Genomic DNA, 23,780 nt, shown 5'->3' with positions numbered 1-23,780 from the left:
TGTGTGTGTGTTTAAATTAGAAATTTCTACCTCTTTAGATATTGACATTAAAATATAAGACTATTTCAGCTAACCAATATATATTTAAACCTTCTGGGACAGAGCTGGGGCTGCAAGGGAAGCCTGGGTCCCAGGTTCCAGAGGGAAGCCAGTGCTGGCAGCCGGGGGAAGGAAGGCCTACTCTTGCACGAATTTCATGCACTGGGCCTCTAGTCTTTATATATTAGCAGGAAGAATAATATAGAGAATGGTGAATTGATCAAATCCATAATGTCCCACTTATAATTGCTAAATATATAGAGGCCTTTATTAATACCAAAAAGAAATATATATATATATATATTTGTTATGTAATTATTATTTTCTCCTGATATGAAATAAATGATAAGTTGGATGAGCTTTATTTAATATTGCTTTTTTCCTCTATATTTAAACAAGAATGATTTCAATTTCAGAGTATGTAGGCTATTTGGTCCAATATTCTGATAGATTTAAGTATTTGATTATAAAATAATTTCATGAGAAAATTGTTGGGTGTTATGTGAGAACATTTTTCTACAGAGTAACAGAACCAATAGAATATATATATATATATATATATATATATATATATATATATATGCATTTGTCTCTTTATGTCTATATTTTATTTTAAGAAAGTGACTCAAGTATGTTGGGTGGGGTGGCAAATTTGAAATTTGTAGGACAGATCAGCCAACAAGAAAATCAGATAAGCATTGATGTTACAGTCTTGAGTCTCAAATCCACAGCTAAGGTCAGCAGACTGGAAACTCAGACACAAATCTATAATAATAAAAGCTTAATATGCTAATTAGACTGGATGTCCTCTGGACATCCTTCTGGACAACCTTCTGGGACAGAGCCGGGGCTGCAAGGGAAGCCTGGGTCCCAGGTTCCAGAGGGAAGCCAGTGCTGGCTGCGGGGAGAAGGAAGGCCTACTCTTGCACGAATTTCATGCACTGGGCCTCTAGTCTTTATTATATTCTTGAGTCTGAAATCTGTAGACAGACTGGCAACTCAAGCAGTATTTCTATGTTAAATTCTGAAGCAGAATTACTTCCTTTGGAAACCTCATTCTTTTAAAAAAAATATGTTTATATTGATTTCAGAGAGAGGAAGGGAGGAGAGAGGGATAAAAACATACATGATGTGAATCATAGATCAGCTTCCTCCTGTTGTCCCCTACTGGGGATCCATCCTATAATACAGGCATGTGCCTGGACAAGGAATCTAACCTTGGCCTCCTTGTTCATGTGTTGATGCTCAACCACTGAGCCATACCAACCAGGTGGAAACTTCATTCTTAAATCTTAAGACCTTCAACTGATTGGATCAGAGCCACTCACATTAGGGAGGGTGATCTGTTTTACTGAAAGTCAACTAATTATAAATGTTAATCACCTCCACAAACACCTTCACAACATCTAGAAAAGTGTTTGACAAAACAACTGTGTACCATAGCCTAGGTCACATATAAAACTGACATCGTGTTTTACTATCTCTTTGTTTAAAATATATTTTTATTGATATCAGAGAGGAAGGGGCGGGGAGAGAAAGATAGAAACACTAATGATGAGAGAGAATCACCAATTGGCTGCTTCCTGTATGCCCTGCACCAGGAATCAAACCATGACCTCCCGGTTCATAGGTCAGTGCTCAACCACTGAGCCATACCAGCTGGGCTTACTGTCTCTTTTAGTCAAGGACCTTGTTTAAATAGTGTTTGTTTTCCCAACATGCTTAGTGAAATGCTTTATACATGGCAGGTAGTCAACTAACACTTGTTAAATGAATTTAGTGAAAATTCCATTGCCTAGAGCATGGGACTCTATCTTTTAGGCATTCTCTAAATTTAAAGGTATATACATCTAATTTCCTCCTCATCATAATACTTCTTATCCTATAATTCCCACAAAGTCATGTTCTTCTTTTAATGTGTTTGTGAAAAATGTTTCATAGAATAATTTATCTTTGAATTGTTTCAAGGGAAGTAAAATCTCATGAGTCTATTAATTCAGGATCACATAATATGTACTCTGCAGATGCTCTGTATAAGTTTGGCATTCCAATGTAAAAAAAAATACTAGTTAACCTGGATTTTAGAAAGTTAATATTTTGAGTGTGAGTAGTGGAATCTTTTACAATCATTTTTTTTTCTCATGAAAAGGATTAAACATGGATATAACATTTTTCAAATACACTGTTCATGTTAAGAGAATAGCAGTGAAATCCCCTCAAAAACTCACTGTCCAGTAAAGATTAGATAAAAAACTGAAATATTTAGCATATAGAATCTTCCATCACACCTCTCACAAGATGCTGTTTGCTTGCTCTAAATAAAAATTCAATTTTGGTGCAATGTCAGATTGCATCAGGCTTCAGCTTCTGATAGTGAGTTAGGAAAAAAATCCATACAACCTGGTTTCAGTTATACTTTCATCTTTTTATTTTCTTTTTGGTTATGTAGCCTTACTATATAGAATTCTTGCTATATTTATCCTAGCTGTACACATGATTTCATCTTGTCACCAATAGTATGAACTTCAGACAGATAGAATTCTACTCCAGACTTATGAATTCAGGACTAACACTGAAATAGGTTTGGCAAAATGTTTAAATTACATACTCAAGGATGACAGGGTTTTCCAAGCTTACTAACTTTTTGACTCTTCTGGTTTTCAACTATTGTGTCATCCTCCCCACCACTCTCTTAATCTTAAATACCTTTTTAGTCAATTATTTATTTCTAGAGGCTGGTGCACAAAATTCGTGCATGGGGGAGGGGGGTCCCTCAGCCCAGCCTGCACCCTCTCCAATCTGGAACTCCTTGGGGGATGCCCAGCTACCAATTTAGACTGACTCTGCCTTCTGGCCTGATCGCCCTTACCTTGCCCCCTGCCCGCCTGATCACCCCTACCTTGCTCCCCTGCCGGACTGATCGCCCTTAACTGCCTCTGCCTCAGCTCTCAGCCTAAGCCACAGTCTGGCCTCCCTAGGCGGGAGATGACCTGGCAGATCAGAGGAAGGCACCAAAAGACATCCACCCTAATTAAAATATTACCCTTTTATTAGTACAGATAATCTACCTATTGTTCTTCACATATACCATGGCGTTACCTATTTTCTATAGTCACTAGAAGAATTTAGGAGGTACACGTATGTTTTCATGCTCGGGTCTTATATTTTGGGACATAGATATTCTGTGCCTGGTATAAATGCTGAATAACAGTGACATGTAGCAACATAGTTTCTACAGGATGTCTGATGCAAATCACCTCTAAAATGTCTTGTTTTCCACGTTTGGAATTTTCACGCATGGAAATTACTCTACCTTTAGGAATAAATACTGTTAGTGCTCTATTAGAATGTAATGCATATGTAAGGATTTTGTCCAGAATGCTTAGGTTTCCAGAAATTGTAACTGAAGTTAGAAATGGGGAACACAATAGTCCATATTTCTTCCTCTGCTGGTGTCTCCTCTCGCCTCTAGAAGTGCAGCCTTAAGGGATTTCATCAGTCCCTTGTCATACTCCCAACTTTCTCTTTTCAGCATTTCATCCTGTTTCTAATCAAATTACTACTTCTCCAAACTCTGCCTGCAAAAATATTTGGTACAAACCAGCCCTTTTATATGATGCAGTTTCTTTCCCCAGGAAGCCATAGAGCAACCTTTGGAATTCAATACCACTGCATGTTTTAGAAAGGTAATCGGAATGTTGCCCCACTTACTGTTTTCTCAGTGGGCTTCTATTCAAACATGGCTTAACTTACAAAGAGTTACAGAAGGAGAAAAATGTAAGCTCTCATCCCTTTGTGGTTACAATGATATCCTGCCAAGTGCTTCCTAAAGAGAGTAATGTAAACTACCTCTAACTAGTCCTCAGAAGATTACTCTGTAGATTTTAAGAGAAATAAATTTATAAAATTGGTCTTTGAAGTGCTAGACTTAAAGAGGGCTTCTAATATTTTATTTAAAATCACACTTTTAAATTCTTATCATGTGCATCTATTAGACTGTAAGTCTGTAAGCTTAACACTGAGGGAACAACAGTGGGAAGTATGTAAATTGTGCAGCGGCATTTTAATGGAGTTGTATAGCATGTTAATTGGGTAAAGTAATTTTATCTAAGATAGCATATTAAGTCTTCTTTAAGAGATTATTAATAAGTGCCAGCCAAGTTATGAGTGAATGTGACCAGAATGATGTATGTGTCAGACAATCTATTGCCATCATTTAAAAAACATTTTTATATGAGTAATAAGGAGTCACTATACACATATAAGAGTACAGCCCTAGACAGTTTGGCTCAGTGGATAGTGTCAGCCTGTAGACTGAAGGGTCCTAGATTCCATTCTGATCAAGGGGACATAACTCAGTTGCAGGCTCGATCCCTGGTTTGGTAGGGGTGTATGCGGGAGGCAACAAATGGATGTGTCCCTTTCACATTGATGTTTCTCTCTCAGTCTCTTCCCCTTTCTTCCACTTTCTAGAAGTCAATGGAAAGATATCCTCAGGTGAAGATTAACAAAAAACAAAACAAAACAAACAAACAAACAAAACCCCTACATTTAAAAAAACAGTACATCAGATTTTTTTTTTTTTAGGGGAACAAGGATAGTTCAACATATGCAAATCAATCAATCAAGGTACAAAGGCCACATTACAGAAATGTTCATCTTTTCTTTTAACATAAAAAGAATGTATGGCTTTCAGTGTCACAATAAAAACAGAGCTGATTACATTGCACAGCTAGAAATCGAACACTGGTTTCTCTTAGAGACAGCATATTAGAGACTCTAAGAAAACAGGCTTTGAGGTCAACTAGTCCTGGATGTAATAATGTTCAGCTGTACACTCAGATGAACTGTGTTAATATTCCTTTTAAGCCTTGTTTACTTCACTGGTATAATAATATTACCCATCACATAGGATTAGTATGCAGGTTAAATGAGTCATGTTTGAAAGTGATCAATAAATGTTAAAAGATGAACATTTCTGTAATGTGGCCTCTGTACCTAGATATAGTAGACTCAAAATTGTGCTATGATAGTTTTCTAAAATAGGCTATATTAAGGCAAATCAGCCCCTAACTTACCGTGACTACTTATGCTTTGATTAATATGAACTAGACTGTTTATGACATTTTAATAAATGGAAAGGGAAATAGAATGAGATAAATTGAATACATCTAATTAAAGGAAAGAGCAATTGTATCGTTTGGGTTATAAGCAGTGATCCCAATTAAAATTGATGAAAGTAGTTTAATCTCATTGTTTCTTTTTTAAAAAAGTTTCAGTAAGAGAGATAGCCATTGATATTATATTGTTTAATACATTATTGTAAGATCTAGGTGCTTTTTTTAATATCACAAAGCAAGATTAAAATAATATAACACATCTAGCATATTCACAAATAGCTTAATCTTGATTGTAAATATTTCTACATGGCTGTAAACTATATTCTGAGAATCCCAAGCTAAACATTCCAATCAAGTACAAAAGAGTTCTTGTCTCATTTGCAACAAATCCTCAATGAGAACAATTCTTGACATTCTATTGCATTTGATAAAGTAAACACTAGTTTTTCAAGTGTTCCATTATTCACTTTTCTATTTAGCTTAATACTAGAGGCCCAGTGCACGAAATTTGTGCACTTTTGGGGGGGGTCCCTCAGCCGACCTGCGCTCTCTAGCAGTCCGGGAGCCCTCAGGGGATGTCTAACTGATGGCTTAGGCCCAGGGAGTGGGCCTAAACCATCAGTTGGACATCCTTAGCACTGCTGTAGAGTCAGGAGAAGCTCTCACCACCACCACTGCGCTAGCCAGCTGGGAGCCTGGCTCAGGGCTTCTGGCTGAGCAGCACTCCCCCTGTGGGAGCTCACTGACCACCAGGGGGGAGCTCTTGCATTGAGTGCCTGCCCCTGGTGGTCAGTGCACATCATAGTGATTGGTTGATTTGCATATTAGCCAAAATATATAGGATAGTCAAACAAGACTCACACTGCTCTAGTTCTGTTTAAGTAGCCCTGGCCAGTGTGGCTCAGCAGTTAGAGTGTTGGCCTGCAGGTCAGGTGTTGGTTTCTCGGTCATGTGTTGGATTCCCAGTCAAGGTCGGACTGCCTGTGAGAGGCAGCTCTCTCTCCCTTCCACTCTCTCTAAAAATCAATGGGGAAAAACATATATAGTTGAGGGAGGATGAACAACAACAAAAATTCTGTTCAGGATAGGTCCACTGATCACACATGGCAATGTCATGGATATTATGACAATGTCAAATTGCTATAAAAAATTCTAAATGGTTATTTTTAATTTCTGTAACATTATCAATAAATGATAGGCCAACTGGTACCTGTCCAAAGGCCACATTTTGAATCATACTACATTAGAATATTCAGTTTCTCAATGATTCAGGATGACATGACCTAGTGTTTAATATCATTATTGAGAAATATGCATTTCTTGACTCATGTATTTTTTTCTCTCTTTGATATAATTTGTGCTTTCTTGTCTCTCCTCTAATTCTCTTTTCGCTGTTGGTCACATATTGGGGTTATCGGTATTGTGAGTACATTCATGTTTTGTTCCCTTTGTGTCATGTCTTGTCGAGGTGAATTTTATCCTGTTTGGCCAGTGTGGTAGAGAGCAAGCCACATAACCAGACACCAGAGAGGAGACTCCATCCACGAACGGGTCAATAACACTCCAGACCCAACTACAGAGGCAGGAAGAAGGCAGCAGTGAGGGAGAGAACATGAGTGAGGGAGGAAACAAAAGAGGAGTGTGTATACATGTGCAGTGTGTGAGTGAGTGTGTGTGAGTGTGTGTGTGTGTGTGTGTGTGTGTGTGTGTGTGTGACACTTAGATCCCGCAGAAACTTTGGGGGCAGTCTGACCAGGCTCGCCTAACCAGGCAGCCTCTGCTACCATTGCAAACAGTCCCAGAGCAGCTGGCTCTTCTGCAGAGGCCATGCCTCTTTGAAGGGGGAGCTGCTGTGACTGGAAGCCCAGCCTCACCTCTACCCAGGGTGCCCTCAGATAACACTCAGGATTCTACAGCCACCCCCACCAGGGACCTGTTGCCTCGGCTGCGGTCCCATGGTCACCAAGACTACAGCCACCCTGGGCGCAGGCTCCCGTAAGTTCTGAAGCGCGCTCCCCTCTGACCAGCTACTTGTGACAAATAACATTTGTTCCTACCATGTATGATGCAAGATGTTCTAAAGGGGGAACTGTGAAGGAGGAGGAGGAGGAGAAGGAGGAGGACAAGAAGGAGAAGGAGGAAAAGAAAAAAAGAGGAGGAGGGACGGGAAGAATGGTAGAGATGGGAATTTGGAGATTTAAGGGCAAAATATTTTAATAGGTAATACAATAAATACAAATGGAAAAGCCCTGTAGAAAATGAATGCATATAATCATCTGTTTGATCTACTTATGTTTAGCAAATCAAGTATCATCACTATTTTAATTGCTAAACAAAAAATTCCATTATCACTTATACTATATCTTGTATTCCTTTACAATTTTTGAAGAGGTGGATACATACACAAGAAATATGTAATTAAATGTGGAAATAACCTAAAAGGAAATAGATAAGTTCTAATTACCTATATATATAAAAGCCTAAGTGATCATTAGGACCAAACGACCAGAACGACCGGAACAACCAGTCGCTATGACATGCACTGGCCACCAGGGGTAGACACTCAATGCAGGAGCTGCCCCCTAGTGGTAAGTGCACTCCCACAGCCAACCTCCTGCGGCTCCTCCCCCTCCCCCTCTGTGTGGCCGGCCCCTCCCACCAAGGGCCCCTTTCCCATCCCACCCAGCCAACCTCCTGCAGTCCCTCCCCTCAGCTGGCCAACTTCCCACATCCCTCCCCCCACCGGCTGGCCCCTAATAGGCCTTGATTGCCAGCCAGGCCAAGGGACCCCACACATGGACAAATTTGTGCACCGGGCCTCTAGTAAACTAGAATTGTCTTTTTCTTATTGATGCTCATCCTCATTACTTCTAATATCTTATTAATCCCTTTCACTCTGAATGATATAGGTAGTATACATTTGTTTTCTTTTAATATATTTTATTGATTTTTTTAAAGAGAGGAAGGGAAAAGGATAGAGAGTTAGAAACATTGATCAGCTGCCTCCTGCACACCCCATACTGGGGATGTGCCCACAACCAAGGTGCATGCCCTTGACCAGAATCGAACCTGGGACCCTTCAGTCCGTAGGCCAACACTCTATCCACTGAGCCAAACCGGTCAGGGCAGTATACATTTCTATAAATAGTAATTTCATGATACTGATAGAATTTGTGACAATTTTCCTCATCAATATGTATTATCTTAATCTTATTTTGAATCTCTGGGTTTTTTTTTTTAGCTTCTCTTTTATCCCATTAAATGCCTAATGCATGTGAAAAAACATTCCTCTCCAATTTTTATCCACAGAAATAAATATTAATCTATGGAATCTAAAAAAATAAGAGTGCTATTGCAAAATGGGACCTAACAGACTATAATCAGAAATAATGTCATAAAGGGAAGCAAAGAAAATTCAGGCTGACTGTCAGGAAACTTTTAATGGCTTTGTAAAAACGATTGTGAGTCTGGTCAGGGACATCCTGTGGGGACAGCACACAAATAGAAATAATTCCCAGCAGAGTCACTTATTTTACTGTTGAATAGTTTTTTAGCAAACAAAGGGGTGGAAATTGCTCCTGGTTCTGCAGTTGTTCGGCTGACAGTTACCTGTCAGGCCAGTCACACTTTCTGTGGTTTTGGCAGGTTTCATTGGTGGCTTTTACACAACAGCAAAGGATTTGTAAACAGTTTCCCTATATGCTGAGCCTTTCATCAACTTTAGGTCCCACTTTCTTCTCACCTCTTCGTGCCTCCCAGTACATATTTTGTATAGTGCTTGATTATCACAAAATAGATTCTTTTTTAAAAATATATATATATTGTATTGAGTTTTTACAGAGAGGAAGGGAGAGGAATAGAGAGTTAGAAACATCGATGAGAGAGAAACATCAATCAGCTGCCTCCTGCACACCTCCTACTGGGGGTATGCCCACAACCAAGGTACATGCCCTTGACCGGAATCAAACCTGGGACCCTTCAGTCCGCAGGCTGACACTCTATCCACTGAGCCAAACCGGTTATGGCAAATAGGTTCTTATCAATGAATTTTTAACATATTTCTGAGGGAAAATGTTAGCCATACAAAGTAACGTTTCAGTAAATTGATGAATGAAAGTACAGTACTTTCCTCTATTTCTGGGCATGTGCTGAGGGCAGATTTCTGCCTTCAGGTTTGTGCTGCCTGCTTAAGGGTGCCATGGACATTACTAAGGATGACCCTGCAGGCAGTCATCATAGAATGATCATGGTACAGTCCATGAAATGAAGTAATGTGATACCTCCAAAACGACCAGACGCATACATTAGGCGTTTAGTTTTCAGGGTGGTTGTTTTGTTTGTTTGTTTTGTTTTTTCGTGTGTGTGTTTAATTGATTTCATAGAGGAGGGAGAGGGAGAGAGAGATAGAAACATTAATGATGAGAGAGAATCATTGGTCGGCAGCCTCCTGCACACCCCACACTGGGGATGGAGCCTGCAACCCTGGCATGTGCCCTGATCCTGAACAAAACTGTGATCTCCTGGTTCATAGGTCAATGCTCAACCACCGAACCACCACGGCAGCTGAGCTGTTTTTTTGTTTTGTTTTGTTTTGTATCTTATGTCCTGGAAGCCTGGTACAGCCTGTGCTGTTTAGACATTACCACTGCATGTTCCTGGTGTTCTGGCTGAACCTGACAGCCTCTGGACTGGTTCTTAGAAATTAGTAGACACTCTAGTTCCTCCCTGAATGAGACCTGAAGACCACATACTGAGCTTCTCATTCCGAGTGCTGTGGTTTTTACATTATTTTCCAAATGCTATGCAAACAGGTAGAGCACCTATTATGGCTGTGCTTACTGAGAAGGGTTACATAGTTGAAATGTTCATTTTAATCGTTAAATGCTAAATATGGCTTATCTGCTGTAAGTATTACCTTTAAATTAAAAGATACATTTAGTGGTGTAGCTAATGAAAACTGTTGGTTTTGTTTCATGATTATTAAATACAAATGGTGAATGGAAATTCTGATGAAATATTTATGTTTTTATTTGAATTAAAGAAGAGAATATGCTAATTTAGCGTAAGAGTTACTAGCTGGAGTACACAAATCGGTAAATTAGATATCAGTAATCAATGATCAGACCTATATCATAAAACAAGTACGTAAATCAGTATTGATCATTATATCATTATATAAATAAGTATTTATCATTACACATACTATATGTACTGGTCAACAAATCTCTTTTTAGTGGTTTTTCTAACTATAAGTAGAATTATAAGAGAATTATAGAACCAATAGACCACTGAATAAAAGAAAAATCTGAAAAAAATAATGAGCTAAGTGACATTCCTTGTACTTGTGATGTGTCTGCCAGTGTGGATCACAAAGGCTGACATATCCTTTCAACATTCATTTATTGACAAAGTGCAGGAAAGGAAGAAATAGATGGTATTTTTTTGACTCATTTATGGCCATCCAGCCCAAACTATGCAATATTCAACCAGAAGGCAGTTCTAGGGTAAAAAAATAGAATAAAAAGGATTAAGCAATTAAAGGGCATTGTAAAATTTGAGCTGGATGCCAAATTGAAAAATTAAGTAACCATTCTGAATAACTACCTCACATTCACATTTATTTCTATAAATACTTAATTAACTTAAATATGTACTATATATAGTTGTGATTAATTTATCTCTATATTTATATTTTTAAATTTTATATTTAGCTTTCCATGCTGAAAGTAGTAAAGCAGCAATTAATTTTATACGGGGTATGGCCATGCCCATGTTATATTTTAAGATACTAATTTTATTTTTCTATATGACAAATTATAGGATGAAGTCTGTCCCAAAGCTGAAGGAGATGAAGTTCAGAAATGTGTGTGGGCCTCAGCGGTTAATGTCAAAGACAAGTTCATTTATGTTGCACAGCCAACCTTGGACAGAGTCCTAATTGTTGATGTGCAGTCCCAAAAGGTTGTGCAGGTAAGAATGACGCCTACTTTTTGAAAGTGACTAAATGTATTTACTTTAGCTTAATAGCCTTTGCCAGGTAACATGTGCTTTGACATTTGATTGTCAGTTATAACTAGTTTCATTACTTGGATAAATGGAAAATATATGCCTTTTCTGCTCGCACACCTCTCTTTTTGCTCCTTGAGCCTAATAATTTAAAGAAATAATTTAAATATCTTTTGTTTTTAAAAATGTGATGCTGTGAATACATAATAATACTAAAATGACTAGTTTCACAAAAATCATCCCCAGAGTTGCTTATTCTGCCTAGAGCAAGGAGAGTCCCAGTCAGAGGTCAATGAAGGCATTACTACTTATCACCCCAGAAGCAGTATTATATCATTCTCATTTGATTCTTAACAAAGGCTGAGATAATGAAAGGCTTTACTAGATAATAAACTTAATAGGTATTAATTACTAAGTAGTAAAAAGAAAAGTACTAATATGTACATAGGTCAATCATAGAGACAAATATCTCTAACATATCAGATACACCCCCATTGTAGGAAAAATGTGGGAACATAATTTTTGGAATAGTAAGGCAGCAATAGTGGTATATCATGGGGTTGCTCACACAAGCTCTGGAGAGTTTTATGATCATGTTGAATATTACTTCTACCAATGAAAAGGAAAGGTTTTGAATTACGGGACTACTGAAGACCTCTTTGGAAAAGAGTGAAGTAGCAGCAGAATGATTTGGACAATTCTTCAACAATCTATTCTATAGAAATTGAGAGATTACCTTGGTTTGTAAAATAAAAATTTCTATACTGGGTATATTCAAACTAGTATTCTTTGTGATAGAGACATTAATTATTTTTTTAATATATTTTTATTGATTTCAGAAAGGAAGGGAGAGGGAGAGGGAGAGGGAGAGGGAGAGGGAGGGAGAGAGAGAGAGAGAGAGAGAGAGAGAGAGAGAGAGAGAAACATCAATGATGAGAGAGATTCATTGATCGGCTGCCTCCTGCATGCCCCCTCCTGGGGATCAAGCTGCAACCTTTGCATGTGTCCTGACATGGAATCAAACCTTGACCTCCTTGTTCATAGGTTGATGCTCAATCACAGAGCCACACCAGGTGGGCAGCGACCCTACTTCTTGAGGCCTATTGTTGACTATAATTATCAACCTAAAATTTTAGACATATATCATTTATTAGATTCTCTTTTTCAAAATTAAAAGTTTCTTCTTTAATTTGTTTAAATTCTATTTTTTGCAACCATGTATAATTTCAGTATGTGGAAGTCTTTAGATAATGAGTTCCAAAAGTCTACTACCTACTGGGTAAAATATTGCATCATTATATTTGTCTTAACATTACCATAGAGTATGTAAATTTTAGTTCCCAAAAGTACATGCTTAAAGGTGAATAATGAATATCTTAAATATTATTATACTTGAAAATAATTCATCTCATAGTTTCTAATTTCTCAAATCTTTTTCTAATTTAAAAACATGTAAGGGATAGATTTTATGGATTTAGATGTTGAACCCTCTGTTTTACAAGTTAATAATTCAAGTAATATAGAAATATTTCTAACTACTTAAAAAAACTACATCTGAAAAACTTTATTTGTGATTTAAAGCTTTATCTATATCCATGGTTATAGTCAACTTCAAAGTACAGAGTTAATTTTATAAAACTAAAGCATTCTTTCTTAATCTGGCCACTTTTTTTGTATCCAAATTAAATTAGACTTTATGATTATGTGCTGTACCTGGTTATTTATTTATTTTAATCTGAATATATTATATAGAGGCAACTAACAATATTACTTATAATCAAACGTTAATCATCTCCCAACAGTGAAGTCCAAAATCAAAGTGCCTTATTATTGGGGGAAAAAAGAGAAATATAACCTTATATTTATTTAAATTTAATCTTTCAGGCTTTCTTTGTCAGTCAGATTAAAGTAAGTCTCTAGTGTTCCATACTGACCTTATCTAGGAAACCACATTTCTCACTTTTTCTTTTGCATATATTGACTGTGTGGATTGGTATTAAGTAAACATTTTAGGACTAAACATTTAAAAAAATTAAATAGCATTGTTACACTTTATTATTAAAATAAAAAATAGTTTCTTAACAACATAAGATTTTACAAACTTCATGATAAATTATTACCATTAGAGTATATTGGTTTCCAGTATTATTGTTTCCGTATTATTTCTACCTTCAGCTTTAAAATAAAAGGTCACACTTTTTAAAAAGAATCTACAGCCTTGGCATTACTTTAAACATCAAATGGCTCTTGCTTTTCTTCTTATAGAAAATTTTTGTAAGAATGTTATACAGGTGATGTTTTGCTCTATAAACGATTAACTAATAAACAACTGACCCCATTTTGTCTTCCATGGAGCAAAATCAGGTTCTGCTTGGATGCAGCAGTGGCTTATTGTAGCACCTCGGGAGTATTCTTAAGTGTCATCAGCAGTCTTCTCTAGCCATTAGCACATTATCTTGAGAATCTACATCATTAGTTTAAATTAGGTTCACTTAATTAGCCAGCTGGTACTCTCCTTGTCAGACTGATAAACAAGCTGTGCCACACTGTTCCTTCGTGTCAAGATTAAACCCTAAGTCTGTGCATCTTTCTCTGTTGCTATTCCCAGAATTTCTCCCTTACAATATAAGCCATCTTTCTAGAAGCTGATACAACTGCTCTGTAACCAGTATAGCATGCTTTTAAAATTTTTTGTATTTTTCATATCCCCTCAGGAAATATTGATGAATTTGTCTACCTATAGGTATATTGGGATTTTGAGAGAGTTAAGGTTTACAGGTCAAATCAACAAAGGAAAGAAAAACCCTGATAGTGTCAGTAAATTGCACCCTTAAACAATGTTTTAAAATAGTAAAGAAAAATATTTATATCAATATATGTATAAAGCTGCAACAAATAAAAATATTACATTGTATAGCATATGTTGAACATATTTTTACAAAGCAATAAGATAAGAAATTAATTCATTATAATATATCACTCTGAAAATGGTACATGAATGATTAAGAAAAACAGACTCTGGAACCTGAAACATGTAAATCACTACTATTAATTAATTATAACAAAATTAATTAAGGTAAAGATCTTTGTGAAAATGCTGAATAAATCAATAAATTTTTTGGATGATGGATTATGGCTTACTTATCTGAATATCACTAGGCCAACCATAGTCTACTATGTGTACAAAATTATAGTGTTTATGATATGGAGGAGAAATTTCCAACTTATGATATCAGAAACTTTTATTTAAAAAAGTCTTACAGGATTACTCAATAGGTCAAAACTGATCTTTGTTCAATTTTGGTGAGGATTAAAATCACCTGCTTCAAATAAGTCTTATCTTCTATAGGCTTCTCAAGGCAAAGTTTGAAAACAATTTTTCTGGCAAGATAATATTAATAAATAAATGCAGATTTATACTAAGTAATAAATGAGCATTCTATGAGGTTAATTTTGAGGTGAGAGATGAGCATATATAAAATGCTCATATTCATATTCTTGAACATTGTCTTTTAACTAATATCATTTTTCTATAAATGGCTGGTGGATTGGAGACATCAAGGGAAGAATAGTAGGTGAGGGTGTTTGAGGAAGAAGATTGGGGAGTGGCAGGCCAGGGAGTTATTATAAGGAATTTGAGGGTTGACTCTGAGGGACATGAGAACACTTTGTAGTGTTATGGACAGATTAGTGTCATGATCTGTCTAATGCTTACCCCCCAAAATAAAATCACCCTGATAAATCTGTTGATAAAGTTGATGAGTATAAAGTTAGAAGGTAATAGTCATGTGGTGAGGTTAGAGATGATAGAGGCTCTGTGCATGGTGGTAGCAGAGGAGGAGCCAGAAAGAAGTCAGTATTTGGAAGGCAGGTGTAATCATGTTTCCTGAGGTTGTGAGATATGGGAGGGAGAGGGCAGTCAAATATAATAGCATATTTACAATCATTTTCATAAAATGTGGAGAAATATTGTAACTATTTCATTACACAGAGATTTACAGGTTTAATTGTGGAAAGGAAATTATTTTAAAAAGTGTCAAAAATAGCACCTTTCTTTTTTTTACTAGCGAATGGTTTAAATTTACTGATCATTTAGAGTAATTTCCAGAATATACTAGCAGACATTTTGTAAAATCCAACATATGTAATTTATTCCTTTCAAAAGTGGATGATGTAAGTAGGAAAATATCTGCTTGGTGTGTGTGTGTGTGTGTGTATGTGTGTGTTTTCCTGAAAATTATGTTATGATAAGATTAATCTGGAGAAGGTTGTTTGGGAATAATTTCATCATTGTTATATTATTTTGTTGATGAAAACCATATAAATGACCCTTCTGTAAAATGTGTTATATCTGCACACTTGAAAATTTGTAAACTGATTTTTCCCAAGACTTAAACATTTTCCAATAAAATACGTTAGATGTACTTTCCTTCATTTTGAGCTGCATATCTAGTCAGAAGCTAGGCTTGTGGCTGGCGAGCACAGTGGTGGTGGCAGGAGCCTCTCCCACCTTCCACAACAGTGCTAAGTGGGCCTAAGCAGGCAGGCAGACATCCCCCAAGGGGTCCTAGACTGCGAGAGGATGCACTTCAGGCTGAAGGACCCCTCCTCCCCCCCAGTGCATGGATGTCATGCACTGGGCCTCTAGTAATTTTATAATATATAAACTAGAATATGCCATGTAACCATCCCTAACCTTTGGAGAGGCTGGGAAACTTTGTATTTGTCGAAGGGCAATGAAATTAGTCATTGTCCCTAAATCTCTGGTGCTTATCTTCCCTGAGAGCATTGCTGCCCATCTAATACCAAAACAATAGCATATTCTATTAGCGAGAAAGAAAGGGGTGAGGACATTGATACAGAAATACTTAAATAGGTCTTTTCAGAAGTCTAATAATTACTTCAGTAATCCAAAAACAGAGATGAAACACAGGGCAAGGTTTTAGAAAAAAAATACTTTAGTAAGACTAAATTGCCAACATGCTAGTTAAAATGTGAATCTCCATATGTTCAACCACAGAGGTAGTTTACCTTCAACTAAACCCACTGAGAAAAGGATTAAGTTATGAACTAGGACTTAGGAAATTCTCTAAGGATATTCAACAGAGCTTTGGAAAGAAATACTTTCAATATTGAATAAAAGCTGTTTTATTGAATACAATTTGTTTTGTGTTATAAAATTTATCTATGCAACTACTACAGCAAATTACTTTGAAAAGGGCTTAGCTTGTAATATAAATAGCTTAAAATTAAAGTGAGTGAAATAACTGCCTGGAAGCAATTTATTTTCTGGAAGTTTTATTTTAAGTTAAAGCTAAATATTATAAATATTAGCAGAAAAACACATTTACCATATCATGTATGGTACAAAAAATTGCTTCTCCTTGTTTCTGTGATTTTAGATCTCTCATTAAGGAAAATAAATTAGGGAATCTGTTACTGGAGTTACAACCACATCTCATATTATTAGTGTCTTAGCATTATAGATGGTCAACGTTGGGATGGAAAAAACCAAATAGTATATAAACTTCGTTCTCACCTGTGTTCAACACCTGATTAAAATGCACATGTTAATCACTTATATCTTGAGTTTTTTAAATAGCTTCTCCATGACATACAATTTGCATAGGTAATGAGTGAACATAAGACTTTATAAAATGGCATAAAAACATGTTTAAGTATCACATTTCCAAATTAATCAAGTAAGAGTTTAGAAAATTAGGTAATTAGCAACATACATTTTTAATTTGACATCTAAACTCTTGAATTCTTCTGTAATTTCTGGCCTAGTTTTTAACTAATGTTTCAGTGTGTAAACATTTTTTTTTCAACTCCTATTTATTGCAGGCAGTAAGCACAGACCCTGTCCCAGTTAAATTACACTATGACAGATCCCACGATCAGGTCTGGGTGCTAAGCTGGGGTACCTTGGAAAAGACTTCTCCAACACTTCAGGTAAGTCCATTTCACTATATTTGATCAAATAATGACCGTTAAACCTTTAGCTATCTCATCAGGTATTTATAACCACTTAGCAATTATATTCTTCCACCTGAGGACCTTCCTTTAATCACATCTAGATCTGCACAGAAAAAAGGTAAAAGAAAGTTGATTTCTCAGCATTTTTTTTATTGGAAAGTATTGTAGGACATATTTATCAAAGGTTGGATGTATATGCTACAAGCATAGCCTGTGATGACAAAAATGATACTGCTTGGAAAAAACAAGTTGAAATTTACCTTTCAACAGTCCCGCCTCTCTGCAAATTTCTTAAGAATTTTTTTTTTTAATTTCAGTTTCTCTTTTCAAAACAGGGCCTATTGGGTGGGGTACATGAAACAGAGACCAGGAGAGGTAGACAAAGTCTCAAAGCAGATCTCCACTTTTCTCCAAACAGCTAGTATTTTGTTACGTGAGCACGGACTCATTTCTAATTGGGAATTAATGTGGTGTCATTTTGTGGAACTTGCTTCTGTCTTGAAGTTGCTAATATGAGAATTTGACAGATGCAGAAAAAATATAGCACACATTTGACAATGACTCTTTGGCACCATCTTTAGATTTTTGGGTTTTTAAGTTTAAATAGAAAAAGAGAGAGAAAAGGGGAAGGAATGTTTGGCCCTGAAACTGCAAATTTTCTATTTCTAAACCACCTCGTGATTAGAGCACCGCCTGGTACATGCCTCTTCTTACAAAGTCTGAGGTCATTCATCTTTGGCCAGTTTTCAGTAAATCTGTTGAATGCAATGTCATTTTTAATTAATGGTCAGTACCAATACTGTTAATGTTTTTGAAGTATTTTCTGTATTACAATATTTAACTTACAAAGAGCAGATTTATTGAAATGAAATATTTTAATGCAACTATCAGAGTTAATGGTTTATTTTATATTTCACTAGGAATATGTGTCATGTGAAGCATCTAAAATATGATACAGTATTTCAGTTATCTATTGCACTTCAAAACTTGAGGTTTTCAACAAAATTCAAGGATGACCTACCACTCACAAATTCTGTGGCTTGGCAGTCTAGGTGTTTCTGCGGGCAAGCTCAGGGAGCTCAGGACTCACTGAAATGCTGAGATCATTTGCGAATAACAGCTGGAAGGTCCAAACGGCCTCACTTCTACCTCTGCCTGTGGTGGCAGTACTTAGCTGGGTGTCTTGTGTCTCTTATATGTGCCTGCTCATCCATTGGACTGACACCTTCACAGCATAGTGATTCCAGGTTACAAGATACTGGAAGTCGCCAGGCCAGTTAAAATCTGGGCTTCAGGATTTATTTAAGTAACTTCATTCAGCCTGTTGATGGAAGCAAGTTACACGGCCTGCCTAGAAGCAAAGGGATGGAGTAACAGCCAGTTTCTTGATGGAAAGAGCACAATCTTCACTGTGGACCACTGTTTGGATGATCTGCCACAATATGCTCATAGGCTCTGATTATTTGAGAGTTTGTATTTAAATATAATCTTGACAAGATAAATAGAATAGATATGATTTAAAGATAACTTTAGGCAAACATCTTTAATAACATACAGAAAACGGGGAAAAGTCTTTTTATAAGTGTTTAATCACTTTCCACACATTATCCAGCCTTCTCAAAATGGATTCTCTTTCTCTGAATAAAAAAAAAAAGAGAGGGAATTATGCTAATAAGATTTAGTGAATTTTTAAAATGTTTTCTGGCACACTTGAAAATGTGAAATAAAATTTAGGAGGTGAGAAATATTCTTAAAATAGTATATACAAGAAAATTTATTTACATAAAGTTTGTGTGTGTACACACATCTGTATGTATTTAGATGGTGGGTGATAGATGATAGATAGATGGTAGATGATAGAGAGAGAGAGAGAGGGAGAGAGAGAGAGAGAGAGAATGATAGAGAGAGAGAGAGAGAGATGATAGATAGATAGATAGATAGATAGATAGATAGATAGATAGATAGAAAGATAGATAGAAAGAAAGAAAATGCAGGGTCTGTAGATCAGAGAATGGACCATTTCTTACCCAGGGAGCATGTTAGCAGCCATTCTCCAGCCCCAACCCCCATCGGGTGATGTGGGGAAGACCAATGTTACCCTGCAAGTGCAGCACAGTTGTACTACAGAAAAGGACTCTGAAGATACATGTCTCTACATTTTTTTACGCTGCTGCCCTCAGCCCATCCTCTCCTGTGAGAGACAGAGATTATTACTCAGAAATATATACAAATCTTGTCCTGGGATGGAGGGGCAAGTCAGTACCCTGGGATGTCAAGAATTGGCTCAAATGCCTTAAGTCTCTAAATATCTCAGGAGCAAAAACACCATCTCTAGCATCCCAGGCACTTTTGCTGACATCATCCTTTAACAAATTTTGCCATGGCCCTTTGCTCAGAAAGACCTGACTCTGCAAAAATGTCAAATATTCATAGATAATTGTCTCCCAACAGAACAGGTTTATCAGGAAACATCCCCAAAGAAAATGGGTTCTAAGATTTGTTTGAAAATGGGGACACTTTTCCTTTGGAGAAATGGAATTCACCAGATCAAAAACATGAGCACGCTCTCACTTTTGCTAGAGTATCTATGCCACATGTTAAAAGGTTAGGCTGGAAAGAGAGATTGATGCTAGGATGTAAAAGCTAGTAGGCAACTTGTTTGCCTTAATACAGTGTATCTTTCAATGGTACCCACTGGTCCTTGAAGGAGCAAAAACATTTTATTAAGGACCAGAAAGCCCTGCTTACACCCCTTCTTCTTTGTTTGCCTTTTGGTTATTAGTAAATCTATAGATCTTTGCCCATTATGAAAGCAAAATATATTATTTCTGTGATATTTGCAATTATTAAATAAAAAACTATGTACTGTAATTTTAGGTATGTAAGACAATGATTTTTCCAGTTAGTGTTCTTAAGTGAATTCTCAAAGATTTATCAGAGTTATTTTTTTAAGACATCATGCCTGGTAAAAATTTAAGAAATGCTGTCCTAAAAATCGTGAGTCTGTCATCTGCACAGTTTTATAATTTCTCTGTAATATATTTTCAAATGCAAAACAATTGGAGAAGAAATCTCCAAGAAACAACTTGGAATTAAGTCCTTAGAATTGCTATTGGTCAGAAAGTAGGCCACGGCCAGATGGGGTGACATTGGGAGGTGGAGGCTCTGGGTCTGTGGAAGGCATCACACGTAGAGAGACCAATGGCAGGATGCCATTAGGAATGAGCCAGGGTTGCTGAAAAATGGGGCATATTGATTAATGTGCATCAGATCAATCTGTGCATCCTCGCATTTAGTCGTCTCAGTCCCGAATTTGGCCATCCATCACGCCCTGCTCAATTCCAGCAGTGAGAAGGACCCAGAGCCATCAGGGAACAAAGTCCAGATAGCGGGGAGCTAGGGAAGTGGCCTTGTGTTTTTTACAGCCAGGACTATGCCAAGCACATACGTGATGCTCAGTTAATATGCCTTCGGTGGCATGAAATATTTTTGCATCAGTAGTTTTGGGAAGGTTGGGATGCATTACCCATATTTTAGTATTGTATGAATATTAAATTCTTGATGCCTGGAAACTACTTAGAACACGTATTGACATACAGCAAGCTCTCAGTAAATATTATTATTGCTTCAGTCTAAGTATTATTAATTTCAAATACAAGTACATGCATTTTGAGTTATACACTATATAATCAAACGAGAAAAAAATTGGGGAGTTCTTCTCTATTACTCTGTTCACCTTTATTAAAGTCTTGCAGACATTATTATGAATGGCTACAATCCCAGTGCCAACTTTCTCACTGATAGTCATTAAAACACACACACACACACACACACACACACACACACAGATATAGCCTTGCTGGTGTTGCTCAGTGGCTGAGCGTTGACTTATGAACCAGGAAGTCACGATCCCATTCCCAGTGAGGGCACATGCCCTTGTGGGCTAGACCCCCTACTTGGGGCATGCAGGAGGCAGTCGATCAATAATTCTCTCTCATCATTGATGTTTCTGTCTCTTTCTACCTCTCCTTTCCTTTCTGAAATCAATAATAAAAAATATATTAAAAAACAAATGAAAAAACAAAACAGGTCTAGTGTCTTTAAGGTTGTTATCAACACTTTGGTTCTCTCTCCTTTGGGCACATGCTGAGCTCCTTTTGGTTAAGTGGAGCCATATGACTGGTCCTGGCAAATGAGAGCTGCTGTGGATGGAAACGTTTGAGGTAGCCAGCTGCTCCTGCAGTGTGGAACACAGAGAGAAAACAGTAGATATCCTGCCAGATTCCTCAGGGAACATAACATGTGTGGAACAAAATCTTTATTCTCTAAACCACTAAGACTTAAAGGTCTGTTTCCTGTTATGTTGTTGTTTTTTTAACTGTAACATAACTGAGCCATCCTAACTTATAATAATTTATACATTTTTACTGAAAATGGCAGTTTTCAGTGGAACACAATGAATATATACTCACTTGAAAGAAAATTAACCTTTTGGAATAAAAGGCCCCTAAAAATAAAAATGCTATTTACTCCTGTCATAAAAACTAAAGGAAGAGACTCAGTTTGGAAGGAGAGAGTCAGTCAATACTTTAGGAAGCTTAATTTGGGGACCATATGAAAAAGGGGGGAGGCAGGAAGATACTTTAAAAAGCTAACAGAACACTAGTAGTGCAGCAGAGACAATAAAAAACAACACCAACAAAACATGTGGAGGTATGAGAAACTGGAAAAAAAAACCCTAATAGAATTTGATGAATAATAGAATATTCTATATAATAAAAGCCTAATATGCTAAGTGTCTGGTCATCCAGTTGGCTGTTCAACTAATCAAAGTGTAATATGCTAATGATATTAAGGCCACTCAACCGCTCGCTATGACATGCACTGACCACCAGGGGGCAGACAGTCAACCGGTCGACCAGTCACTATGATGTACATTGACTACCAGGGGGCAGACACTCCAACCAGTAGGTTAGCTGCTGCTGGGGTCCGGCTGATCGGGACGAGCAAGATGGGCTGGACACACCCTGGAGCCCTCCCGCAGTCCCTCCCTGGCTGGCCAACCTCCCGTGTCCCTCTCTGACCTCTATTGTGCACCAGTGGAATCCCTCGGCCTGCCCTGCACCCTCTCACAATCTGGAACCCCTCGGGGGATGTTGGAGAGCCGGTTTCTATCCAGTCTCGCTCAACGCAGTAGCTTGGCTCATGCCTGGCAACACAGCGGTGGTGGCGGGAACCTCTCCTGCCTCCGTGCCAACACTAAGGATGTCCGACTTCTGGCTTAGGCCTGCTCCCCAGGAGTAATGGGCCTAAGCCATCAGTTGGACATCCCTTGAGGGCTCCTGGACTGTGAAAGGGTGCAGGATGGGCTGAGGGCCTCCCCGCCCGAGTGCACGAATGTCATGCACCAGGCCTCTAATGAGTAATAAACTTTAAATGTAGTTATCTTTTCTTTAATGGACTATCAAAGTTTTAAAAACCAATTAATGAATAGTTGGAAAGAAGAAAGCTCTGATTAAAACTTACTTAAATCTGTTATTTAAAATTTATATATAAGAGGAAACAGTTTTAAAGTAAGATTTTATCTGTTCTGGGATTTCTAAGATCTAAAATATTTGATATGATTTATTTTGGAGTTTTCAGTGCCATGCTCCCCCCTCTGTTCCATGGGAGGGCCAGTTTTTTGTTCATCAATTAGAGCTCAACAAAGTTATTTTTTTTTAAAAGGAAGAAAGCTAACATCTTATTTACATATGTATGCTTGCTTTTATTATTCTCATTATAGCAAAGTTAATTTTTTATAATACAGTCATTGTTTAATATATTCATCTTATATTTTAAGCAGGAACTGTTCAAGACAAATAATTGTTTTTTTTCTTTGTAAAAACTGAAGTTTCTACTTTGAAAATAAGCAATTATAGAATTCCAATTTGCTTAATAATAAAGAGTGTGGCAATAAAGAGTCTGCCAGAGATTCTTTTCTTGTCTAAATACACAGAAAGCTAATGCTATTAAGGGAATGCATTGCCAAGATCTAAGCAGGGTGTGTTCTGTGTAGGTAATAACCTTGGCCAGTGGGAATGTGCCTCACCACACCATCCACACCCAGCCCGTGGGGAAGCAGTTTGACCGAGTGGACGACTTTTTCATTCCCACTACCACACTCCTCATCACCCACATGAGGTAAGTGCTAAAGCCACAAGAGACCCTAACACATTTCAGTTACACAAACAAGACACACAAAAGTGCACAGGATTTAGTTTTGTCTCATGTGCTTGATGAATTTTTATTTATCAACATTAGTGATGAATTTTCTGCCATATATTTCTTCCTAAGCCCAATACAGAAATGAATTTATAAAGACAGAGTTGCTTTTTTTCATTATTGATTTCAGAGAGGAAGGGAGAGTGAGAGAAAGACAGAAACATCAATGATGAGAGAGAATCACTGATCGGCTGCCTCCTGCACACCCCACACTGGGGATCCAGCCCGCAACTCGGGCATGTGCCCTGACCAGGAGTCAAACCATGACCTCCTGGTTCATAGGTCTATGCTCAACCACTGAGCCATGCCGGCTGGGCAAGTTGCATTTTTAAATCAAATTTTTAGTTAATATTTTTGCCAGTACTAATAAGT

The 23,780-nt window shown here is 37.3% G+C and overlaps 1 protein-coding gene across 2 annotated transcripts in view; it reads left to right on the top strand.

The window, feature by feature from the left end:
• FSTL5 (follistatin like 5) overlaps window positions 1-23,780 on the top strand; it is a 594,131-nt gene that overhangs the window by 523,099 nt on the left and 47,252 nt on the right. For both annotated transcript variants that reach the window (XM_081091744.1, XM_081091745.1), the window contains exons 13-15: window positions 10,980-11,129; window positions 17,013-17,120; window positions 23,203-23,327. In XM_081091744.1, the coding sequence (XP_080947870.1) occupies window positions 10,980-11,129; window positions 17,013-17,120; window positions 23,203-23,327 (383 nt within the window). The remainder of the gene's footprint in view (window positions 1-10,979; window positions 11,130-17,012; window positions 17,121-23,202; window positions 23,328-23,780) is intronic.

The sequence above is a fragment of the Myotis nattereri genome (assembly GCF_964212035.1).
Source record: "Myotis nattereri genome assembly, chromosome: 5".
NCBI classification, from domain to species: Eukaryota; Metazoa; Chordata; class Mammalia; order Chiroptera; family Vespertilionidae; genus Myotis; species Myotis nattereri.
Note: the sequence above shows the minus strand (reverse complement) of the source record. Positions and strands in the feature narration are given on the sequence as shown.